This window comes from Theileria annulata, chromosome 2, assembly GCF_000003225.4.
Source record: "Theileria annulata chromosome 2, complete sequence, *** SEQUENCING IN PROGRESS ***".
Classification (NCBI taxonomy): domain Eukaryota; phylum Apicomplexa; class Aconoidasida; order Piroplasmida; family Theileriidae; genus Theileria; species Theileria annulata.
In genome coordinates this window covers 1,051,794-1,063,112 of record NC_011099.1, presented here as the reverse complement: position 1 = coordinate 1,063,112, position 11,319 = coordinate 1,051,794, and the positions used below count along the sequence as shown (strand labels likewise).

The 11,319-nt window shown below is 36.7% G+C and overlaps 4 protein-coding genes across 4 annotated transcripts; 1 reads left to right on the top strand and 3 right to left on the bottom strand.

The window, feature by feature from the left end:
- Positions 1-138: 138 nt before the first annotated feature.
- On the top strand, positions 139-1,350 carry TA13310 (cell differentiation protein (RCD1 homologue), putative; the record flags this gene model as incomplete). Its single annotated transcript, XM_947162.1, has 6 exons — positions 139-458; positions 492-607; positions 638-744; positions 775-870; positions 976-1,214; positions 1,245-1,350. 6 exons carry the CDS (start codon positions 139-141, stop codon positions 1,348-1,350), a joined length of 984 nt encoding a protein of 327 aa, XP_952255.1.
- An 846-nt stretch (positions 1,351-2,196) lies between these two features.
- On the bottom strand, positions 2,197-3,676 carry TA13315 (tubulin beta chain, putative; the record flags this gene model as incomplete). Its single annotated transcript, XM_947161.1, has 2 exons — positions 2,197-3,420; positions 3,581-3,676. The coding sequence occupies 2 exons, from the start codon at positions 3,674-3,676 to the stop codon at positions 2,197-2,199; spliced, it is 1,320 nt and encodes a 439-aa protein (XP_952254.1).
- A 555-nt stretch (positions 3,677-4,231) lies between these two features.
- On the bottom strand, positions 4,232-6,785 carry TA13320 (uncharacterized protein; the record flags this gene model as incomplete). The annotated part of the gene is made up of 3 exons (XM_947160.1): positions 4,232-5,246; positions 5,323-5,440; positions 5,471-6,785. The coding sequence occupies 3 exons, from the start codon at positions 6,783-6,785 to the stop codon at positions 4,232-4,234; spliced, it is 2,448 nt and encodes an 815-aa protein (XP_952253.1).
- A 93-nt stretch (positions 6,786-6,878) lies between these two features.
- On the bottom strand, positions 6,879-11,126 carry TA13325 (DNA topoisomerase II, putative; the record flags this gene model as incomplete). Its single annotated transcript, XM_947159.1, has 3 exons — positions 6,879-9,206; positions 9,265-9,975; positions 10,056-11,126. 3 exons carry the CDS (start codon positions 11,124-11,126, stop codon positions 6,879-6,881), a joined length of 4,110 nt encoding a protein of 1,369 aa, XP_952252.1.
- Positions 11,127-11,319: the final 193 nt, after the last annotated feature.

Sequence of the window (11,319 nt, the reverse complement as noted above, 5' to 3'; positions counted from 1 at the left end):
TAAAAAGTAATTTAAGTAAAAAATAAACTGAGAAGAGAATCGAAATTAGTTATATAATAGACTTTAAATAATGGCCATATTGGGTGTAATTGTAACATTCGAAATTTCATACATAATAATGAAACAATTTTTTCAAAAATGACCATTGGCAATTTCAGTTATATGCCTGAATCCAGTGAGTCTTTAAACTCCCTCCGTACGGATTCGCAAATGCTAAACCACCAAATGTCAATAGTATCAACCTCAAGGCCAGTGGTTTCACAACTCCAACAAAATAACGAAAAAATACTACCACAATTGTTGCACCAACTAATTCTAGATTTGTCAATACCAGAAAAAAGAGAGTATGCCCTGATAGAACTAAGCAAGCAGCGCGAAAACTACCCTGATTTGGCAATTCTACTTTGGCACTCATTTGGTACTGTAGCAACCCTTTTGTATGAAATTGTTTCTGTTTAGTAAGTTTATATTAAGTTAACTGATGTATATAGCCATTATCTGTATCCTTTGACCATTTCAATGGCCGACTCGACCAAGGCGTCAAACTCGCTATCGCTTTTACAATGTATCGCATCACACCCACAAACGAGACAACATTTTCTAAGCGGTAACTTGAAATGTGTATAATTCGCCTTAGCTCACATACCTTTGTTTTTGTACCCATTTCTCAACACTGCCTCGAAGAGCAGAAGAATAGAGTACCTCAAGCTTACTTGCCTTGGGGTTATAGGAGCACTCGTGAAGGTAATTACCATAAAATTATATTCCCTTTAGAGTGATGACGAGGAGGTCATAGTTTTTTTACTTGAGACTGAAATAATCCCCCTATGTCTGAGGATAATGGAGACGGGCTCTGACATTTCAAAGACGGTAAACCCTAGATAATATATATATATATATATTAGTTCTGGTGGATACTCGATTAGAGATAGAAACCACTAAATACATGTATTTAATATAACAAATTAATATTAGGTGTCGATTTTCATAGTTCAGAAGATACTCATGGATGACCGAGGCCTCGCATACGTTTGCGCTACCGCAGAGCGTTTCTATGCAGTGACGTCCGTATTAAACAATATGGTCATGGGACTTCTGGAAAGCCCATCCAGAAGGATCCTGAAGCACATCGTAAGGTCATATTTGCGTCTATCGGATAACACGAGGGCGCGTGACGCGCTCCGTAAATGCTTACCGGAACCCTTGAGGAAAATGTTAGTCCTTGAAAATTAACAATTTTTCAGTGATCCGTCATTTTATCCCTGCTTGAAGGAGGAGCCGATGCTCAAGAAGTGGCTTCTGCAACTCATTTGTAACACGGAGCCAATTGACGAGAACCATCCAATGTAACTTTTAAAATGTACTAATATTTCATGTACTCAACTATTGTATCCATTGCGTGTGATTTTACTTATTAAAACCATTTGTGTGAATATTATTAGTTTTGTTAAAGCTGGATTAAGCAAATAGCAGCTTAGGAGCTGAATTTGGAACTGTTACACTTACTACATTTGACGTAGTCCCCGATTTGATAAATTGAAACTGCTTGACAGTTGATGCAGGTTACTTTTATGCCAGATTCGTGTCTGCTTCGTTTTTTTCTGTGATTGTTGATCGAAAAGTTTTTGTTTGAAATGACCGTGAATGGGATGGAGTTGGAATTACTTCTCGAATGTGATTTTTTATCATGGGTTTTGGGTGAGTTTAGCCCAGAAATTTTATGTCTTTTATGATCTTCCATTTCATGATAAAAACTACAGACTGAATTGAACGGCTCCACGACACCACTAACATGACATGTACTTGACAGATTTTTCAACGTATTCCACACATTTCTCAGCTGTTGTTGCAGAATTCTAAATAACAAAAATACGTAAAATTATACATCAAATTAATCTTGAAGAGTTCGAATACCGGAACATTCAAGAATTACCCGTTGGTTGTAGTCGACCAAACTACAGAAATACCAATTTAAACCTTTAATTTACAGAATTATTTTACAGGAACCATGTTTACAGAATTTTTTGAACAAAAACAACCAATTTAGATTTTTGACCTTGTATAGTACAAAATGACGATGGTCGGAACAGTAACCAGCAAAACAAAAGCTAGCGATCCGAAGGTCATTGTGTAGTTTAAAATTTTCCTTTCCTTTAGTATTTGTTTACTAACCATTAATCAATAATATTATTACATTCATTCGTAGTCAAGATCTTCATCGTCGTTGATTGTGGCTTCTTGGTACTGTTGGTACTCTGAAACCAGGTCGTTCATGTTAGATTCTGCCTCTGTAAATTCCATCTCGTCCATACCCTCACCAGTATACCAATGCAAGAAAGCCTTTCTCCTGAACATAGCTGTAAACTGCTCAGAAACCCTCTTGAACATATCTTGGATCGCTGTCGAGTTACCTACGAAGGTAACGGACATCTTAAGTCCCTTTGGTGGAATGTCACAAACACTGGACTTGGTGTTGTGTGGGATCCACTCGACGAAGTAGCTGCTGTTCTTATTTTGAACATTGCTCATCTGCTCGTCAACTTCCTTTGTGCTCATTCTTCCTCTGAACATTGCACATGCCGTCAAGTAGCGTCCTCTTCTTGGGTCACTGGCGCACATCATGTTCTTGGCGTCGAACATTTGCTGGGTGAGCTCTGCCACTGTAAGAGCTCTGTATTGTTGGCTTCCTCTGCTGGTGAGTGGTGCGAAACCGATCATAAAGAAGTGGAGCCTTGGGAATGGGATCAAGTTAACAGCCAATTTACGTAAATCAGAGTTGAGTTGTCCTGGGAACCTGAGTGAGCAGGTTACACCGCTCATTGCTGCTGAAACCAGATGGTTTAAGTCTCCGTAGGTTGGGGTTGTGAGCTTCAGTGTTCTGAAGCAAATGTCATACAAAGCCTCGTTATCTATGACTTGGACTTCATCACTGTTCTCGACGAGCTGGTGAACTGAGAGTGTTGCGTTGTATGGCTCGACGACAGTGTCACTGACCTTTGGACTTGGGAATACTGAGAAGGTTTCCATGATTCTGTCTGGGAATTCTTCTCTGATCTTGCTGATCAGCAATGTTCCCATACCTGATCCTGTACCTCCTCCAAGTGAGTGTGTTACTTGGAATCCTTGTAAGCATTCACAGTTCTCTGCTTCCTTTCTAACGACATCTAAGACTGAGTCTACAAGCTCAGCTCCCTCTGTATAATGGCCTTTAGCCCAGTTGTTTCCTGCTCCTGATTGTCCGAAGATGAAGTTATCTGGTCTAAAAAGCTCTCCGTAGGTGCCTGATCTTACTGAGTCCATAGTACCGGGCTCCAAATCTACCAAAACTGCTCTTGGTACGTATCTTCCTCCTGTGGCTTCGTTGTAGAAGACGTCGATGCGCTCCAACTGAAGGTCTGAGTCTCCATGGTATATACCGGTCTAAAAGCATAAATGAGCAAATCCAAAATGTGTGAATTCTTATGACTATTATTTATTTTCAATAAAAATTCTATCTAGTTCAATCTTTATGTGTATTATTAGTATTAGATAGCTGTATAATAATTAGAAGAATGGTTAATTAATAGTATGATCATCTTACTGAGTCTATGCCATGTTCGTCAGATATGACTTCCCAAAATTTGGCACCGATTTGGTTACCACATTGGCCAGCCTGAATGTGTACGATCTCTCTCATCCTACAGAAGAGTTTATGAAAACAAATGTGATAAGGAAGTAATTAAAAAACAAATTTTTAAAAATCAGGTATGATTAAAATTTCATTAATTAGAATTACTGATTTACAATCACATATATTACAAATTATACCACACACAGACAACACTAAATAAGTAAAATCGTTACGCCCCCTTTTAAATGAAAGTAAAATATTTTAGTTTTAAAATGGGTTTATAATATCAAAGGTTCCCATATTACTTTTAAACACTTGTACTTTCACTTTTCACGACATACTTACGACGTTGTATATATAACTCTAGTTAATACTTACTTCGAATTCTAATTTTGATTACGATTCGAAGGATTTTAAAATTGTTTATGATTCCTTAGTGTAGGATCGAGCTTTTCTTGTATGTTGATGCTAAAAATTATCCTTGATTGTGCAAGTTAATAATTTTTATAATTAATTATAATGTAAAATTTATTTAGATATTTGATCAATTAAAATGTATGCTACAGTTAGTACAGTAAAAAAAGGTGAGACGCATCGGTGGAAAAAAAGATCAGCAAATTTTCAGTATGATGCGACACGCAACAATTTGAAATTGTGATCTAATTCACCTCTGATTCTATCCAAATCCCTTTGAAAATTTAGCTTATCCTCTTTTAATTGTTTCTTTTTAACCTTCTCAAGTTCAAAATCTATTTTAGAGGCCGACTCTTTAGATAATTGATAGTTGTCGGGAGTTGCGTCTTTGAGAACTGTGTACCAATTATTCAAAATTTGTATTTCACTCTTTTGTAGCTTTAAAATTGCTAACAAAATGTCAGATTTTTTCATTACAGTCTGTTTCCTTTTGTGCCTTTCTGGATTTTCGTCCAAATACTCGTCGTATTCATCCAAAAATAGGCTCGTGTCGTAGTACGACTCCTCGACCTTTGTTATTTTCAGCTCCTTTTCTAGTTCTTTTTCTATCTTTTTCATTATCTTTACCTTGTCAACGTCGCTCTTTTTCTTTTTTCTCATTGATTCTAATTTTTCTTGGAGAACATCTTCGACTTCTGAGAATATCGAGTGGCCAGTAATGATGTATGATCTGGTGCTTAGACCAGGTTTCCCTATTCTAATCTGATCCCCTAGGGATAGTAGATAGTATTTCTCTGGCAAAAGTTGCTTATGGTTTACTGTAGTTCCAGTTGTTGAGTTTAGATCGTAGATTACGAGGCTATTACTCCTTGTGTAGTGAAGTACAAAGTGCTTCCTTGACACCTGGGGATTTTTATAAACGAAATCACAGTCATCCAATGATCCAAGAATATAGTGAGACTTCGAACCTAGTTTAACTGTTTCTAAAATAACTCCGTTTGAAATTATTTGAATAGAAAACTCAAGAATCTTAGGGTCTGGTGAGATGCATGACCAACCAGGAGGTTTGTAGACCAAATTTGACTTAAAATCATTCCCTTTCTTATGAATACTTATTGGTAATTCAGTTTCAAGAAGTTTCCAATCATAAGAGTTATCAGTTGAGTCCTTGTTCTCATGTTGATCAGCTTCATTATCAACAGAACTAGAATCTTCTTCGGAACTAGACATTAAATATTATAAATATATATATTAGGTATATTAATCAACCATTATATTCTGAATTTAAAAGTGATAACTTTTTAATTTTCGATCTGAGCTCCCCCATCTTAGATAGCAATTGTTCATTTTCTGAGGTCATCTTTTCATAATCTTTCAATACACATTTACATTGTTTTTCAAGCCTATTCTTTTCAGCTACTTGATTATTTAATTGATCATGCAAACTTGAATTTTCCTTTGTTAGTAAGCTTAGTTTTTCGTTTAACGATGCGTTCCTGCTAAACAGCTCCATATATAATCCTTGATTTTCATTATTACTTGGCTCAACATCAGAGTATCCAGAAGCAGAAGTGGTTTGTCTTGAAAGGAATTTATTAGTTCCGGGATGCCGAGAAGTTTCTTCGTGCACCCTCAATCTAGTGGATTCTGGAACCGAGTTAACTGATTCTTTTGCGATTTGCTCCTGAAATACCTGAATTGTGTTCTTCATTTCAAGCTCCAGAAAGCTTTTTTCTTGCTTCGACCTTTCGAGTTCACGCTCAAGTCTTGAGTTTTCCAAAATTAAATTCGACAAATCCATAGCCTGCCTCTGAATCACCGAATTTAGGCTAAAGGTTTTCTTATTTACTATTAGATCCAGCCTTCCGTCCCTAGTTAACTCAGTTTGATTGTTTTCAAAGCAGTTGTTTAGGAGCACTCTGCTGTGAAATACCCTAATCATCAAGACCACAGAATCTCTTTGATTCTTGTTGTATACCCTCAGTGTGTATTTCAAACTTTGATCAAATTCAAGGTAAAACTTAAGTTCATCTTCAAGGTCTAAGGTCACCCTTGGGTAATCTGTTCCAAATCTGCATTTGGTTCTAAAATTAAATGCCAAGTTATCCTCTGGTTTAAGTACCACTTCCTCTGAGAGCAAATATAGTATAAAATGTCTGTAGTCTGAACCTGTTTGTACCTTTTCAGAATTAACTTCAACCAGATAAAGCTGATGTCTTGAAGTGTTGTTTATAAGAGCCTCCTGTATTAAGCGCTTAGATCTCACGTCAATGTCTATTGGCCCTATCTCAGCTTCAGCTTCCTCATCGGAACCCTTCAAATTACACTTTACGGCGATTGTTGTGCCCACATCATCTGCTGTGAGCTTGTATGTTGGACCAGAAACGTGGTCCAATTGACACTCGTAGGAGTATAGAACGCGTCTCCATGTGAAATTGAATGAAGAAACGTCAGCACCTGATACTGAAACGGATAAAACACCTAGATCTTGTGGAACTAAATTTATTTCGAACCCAAATTTATAGTTTCCGGACGTTTTTACTTGAGTTTGTCTTAATGTGTTAGAGTTGGGCTCTTGAAACAGCGAGCAGTTCATTTCATTGGTTAATTTGCCACAAAAGGGTGTTTTAAAATTATCTAGATTTGACACGAGTTCATTTGTTGCATGTTTTGCGTGAAATTTGAGCTGGGCTCCAACTTCTTGCAATGCACATGTCACATGTGTACCTAATTTTTTGAAAACTTCACTGTGTGTTTCCATTCACATTTAAATTACTTGATAATAATATATTGTACATAAAATATAAATTATAAAATTTAAAATGTGTGTTGTGCGTTGACGCCAGTAGTCACTTTAATCATCGTCCAATTCGAATTCACTTTCGTCATCATCTTCGAGTTCGAACTCTGATTCACTTTCATCCTCATCTTCTATTATTTTCTTTGGTTTTTTAGTTCTCCTAGCAGGTTTTGGTGGTGTGGAATCCTCATCTGAGCTTAAAATCAGCTTGCTACTAATTTTCCTTTTAATACTTGTTGATTTTTTTCCGGAATTACTGGTTGAAGACTTTGCAGGGGTCTTTTCTACTTGTTTTGGTATAGGTTTGCTAGGGGGTGTTTTGGCTTCTTCATCCGTATTAATTATGCTGGTCAACACATTGCTATTGTACTTTTTGTTCAGCCTATCAAGGAGAGATGTGCTATACTTTTCAAGGGGGTTAGGTTCCTTTTCACTAGTTTGCGATGAGAATTCAGGGATATATTGAGATGAATCTTCGGTATTAGATTGTGTAAACTCTTCTGGGTTGACTTGAGAAAGCTCCAACTGAGATAACTGGAAATTGTCCTCATACTGTGATGATCCATAAACTTCATCACCTTTTTCCATATCCACTTCTTCAAGTTCAGTAAGATCAAATATATCCACATGAGGAATAGAATTATTGACTGCGATTCCATTAGTTGAATGAGTAAGGCCGTTAGTCGAGGGAGTAGTGCCATTTAGGGATGGAACACGTCTGGTTTCTGGGACCTTTTCTGAAACAATGGGTTCTGGTTGTAGTTTAACCCTTTTGTCGTAAGGCTTGTACTGTTTTGTCTGAACAAGTTGTTCCTTCAGAACAACTAAGTCTTTCTTGTATAGCTGGATTGGAGTTGTGTTTATAAGTTCCTTGAGTTGGACCTGCTTAGAATTGTATTCGTTGTTAAGCTTATTGATATGATCCAGTGTTAAGCTTAGGAGTGACATTTTAAGGAGGTAATTGAACCCTTCAATATCGTTGTCTTCCTCATCCTCTTCCTCTTCTGGTTTGTAGGTGTTAAAATTAAGTCTTTTGAGCTCACTTACAATCTGTTTCTTTGATTTTCTAAAGATCACAAGTTCGTTGTTTATGATCATGTTTATAAATCTAATCTGGTTAGATAACTGCTGTAGTTGGAGTTGGAGTTGTTTTATCATGTACTCTCTCCTCTTAGTATAGTACTTAACTCTGGTGGTAATAAAATCCTTCAAAATATCAATTGCACCGTTGTACTTTTTAATTCTCTTGTTACAGTCGAAAAGAATCATATTGCTCGTTGAAATTGTGGTTTTAAGCTTGAACACCTTTTCAATATCGTCGGTGATATCTGGCCCCGAGTCGTTAAGCTTGATTTTAATTTTGATGAACTCGTTGCTACTGAAATCTCCGTAATCCGTAATATACCCTTCATCTTCCTTATTTGTAGCCATTATTGAGTTTAGGTATTCACGGTAGTCATTTGTCCAGCGGTTAATTGGCAATTCGGTGATCACAAGTTGGTTTATGCTATGGTTCAATTCATAGTTACCGATAATGTCATATCCCAGTTTACTGTTCCTAGTCACTGTTCCTTTAAAATTTCTGTACCAAGGGATCATGTCATTCATGTCCTTGTTGTCTAGGAAGTTTACTATGTTGTCGATTATGTCAATTGGATTATAGCTGGGGATGAAGGTGCTAAAACCGGTTCCGATACCCTCGGCTCCGTTGACCAACACCATTGGTATTATGGGCAAATAGTAGTATGGTTCTATTATTTGGCCGTCGTCATTTTGGTAGTCAAGTATCGGGTCATCTTCCTGTAGGAATATGTAACGTGTTAGAGGTGAGAGTTTTGTGAATATGTAACGAGCTGCTGCTGCGTCTTTACCACCCTCTTTCCTACTACCAAACTGTCCGCATGGAAGGAGTAGGTTTATGTTGTTTGAGCCTACATAGTCTTGTGCCATGTTTATGATTGTCTGTTGTAACGAGTTTTCACCATGGTGGTAAGCAGAATGTTCTGCAATGTACCCTGTAAGTTGTGCAACTTTGCACTCGTTCTTCAAGTTACGCTTAAAACAGCCAAACAGTACTTTACGCTGACCTGGCTTAAACCCGTCAATCACCGACGGTATGCTACGTTCAGTGTCGTATATGCTAAACTGTATAAGTTCTTTATTAATGAAATCTGAATAACGTAGTTTCTTTATTGAGTGATCTACTGTAGTACCCAGCACATAATTTTGGATCCACTTCTTCCTATCATCGATCCTCTTTTTACTAAAGGCTAGATCAATTGAGTCGTCATCTACGGTATCAACGTATTTGAACTCCACTATATGCCTGTTCAAATTTCCAAAATACTCCTTAAACTCATTATCACTACTTGTACCCAGACCCTATAATATTTATTACATGTATAAATTTTTCAATTAATAAATAAAAAATAAAAAATACTTTGTAGTATTTAACTCTATAGTTTGAAATGTCAACTGTTTGTTTCCAGTTATTGAAATCCTCAATTGTGAAGAATGAGTGGACTTGGTTATTAGACTTGTTTGTTACTTTAATAATTGGTGTAATGAACTCCTTTATGAATCCGTTGAACTGTATCAGTTTGGGCCAAAAGTTATGGAACATGTTTATCAGGAGTCCTTTAATGTGTGATCCATCATAATCTTGATCTGTCATTATCATAATGCTTCCGTAGCGCAAGCCTGATGAATCCTGTCTCAGTTTGTTTGTAATGTCAAGACCCATAATCTTAAGTATATTTTGTACTTCAATGTTTTGGGTGAGCTGTTTGTAAGAAGCTTCACGAACATTTAACAGCTTACCCTTTAAGGGGAATACACCATATTTGTCCCTACCCACAACCGACAACCCTGCCAGACATGATGTTTTTGCCGAATCTCCTTCTGTTAATATTAGTGTACATTCTGTTGCGTATCTCGTTCCAGCTTTATTTGCATCTTCAAGTTTTGGGATTCCAAACAACTTATCGTTACCTTTGGCCACCTTCATTTTCTTCTTCAACTCAATGTTTGTCTTTTCGTGCAACCAGCTGATGATGTTATCAAAGATCTTGCTCTTGAGAACTTGGTTAAGTGTCTTATCTGACATTGTATACTTGCTACCGAACTTTACTATCTTCGTAGTCAAAGTTTCCTATAAATTCATTTTATATAAATTCATTTTATATGGGAATTAATAACATTTGGAAATATTTGGGAGTTGTATTATATTACCTTCGTTTGTGAATCGAATGATGGGTTTACTATTTGACAGTTAATAAATACAAAGATGTGGTTCCTAATCTGGTTAGGCTTTAACTCTATTCCTCCTTTATTTTTCGAGTTAACTTTTTTGGTTAACGATTGTACTAGGGGGTCAACTACGTGTGAAACATGTGTTCCTCCCTTTAATGTGTTTATGCTATTCACGAAAGAGACCTGTCTAAATCCATCTTCCGATGAACTGATTACTACTTCCCAACGGTACATCTTCTCGTAAATTTTTACAATTTCTGTTGCATCCTCTGGTAGGTAAAGGTTTACATAGTCTTTAAAATCCTTTACCTTTATCCTTTCATTATTTAAATATACCTTGACTCCAAGTGTACCTGCCATATCGTATACTCTTTTCTTCAAAACTCTATAAGTTCCTTCATCCAGTTCCTCTAAGTTGAATCGTGAGTAGTCGGGTATGAATGTTATTTTAACGAAATCTGGGCCTGTGTATGACTCGATATGTGCTGGAGATTTTGTCTTGGTCATATTATTACACCAAGTCATTTTAAACTTCTTATGGGTTTTCTTGTTTCCTACAACTACTGTAAACGTCTTTGAAAATATATTTGCGAGTTTAGCTCCGAACCCGTTCCTTCCTCCAGTCACACGTTCCTCCGAGTCGTCGTAGTTATCACTCGTTAAAAGCTCTCCAAAAATAAGCTGCGGCACGTACATTTTATGCTCAGAGTGGATTTGTATTGGTATTGGTTCACCGTCGTTATATACTACTATTGCTCCTGTTCCGCGGTCAATTGTTACCTTAATGCAGGTCATTTTTTCTAGCGTCGGGTCGCTTAGTTGGCGTGCGTACACATCTGCTGCATTTACCAAGAGTTCATCGAAGATTTTGTACAGGCCTGGTACATAGTCTATCGTTTCGTATACCATTCTGTTTTTTTCCTCGTCGTACAACCACATCTGCTGATTATTTAGCTCTGTGCTTCCGATATATGTATCGGGTCGGAGCAAAATGTGTTCCAGTTGTGTCTTCTTCTGGTATCTCTCTTCGACCGTCTTTGCCTTTCCCATTGTTGTATATTGAAATTATTAATATTTAAATTCACGGCAGGTGGTTACTATACTGCTTTATAAAAGTTAGTGTGTAAATCTGCATTTAAATTAACCAAATTTTGGTAAATTATAATTTAAATTTAATAAATATTTGTAATTTCCATTGTTTTAATATCATTGGATCATATAGATGATAAATTTTTATTAAATC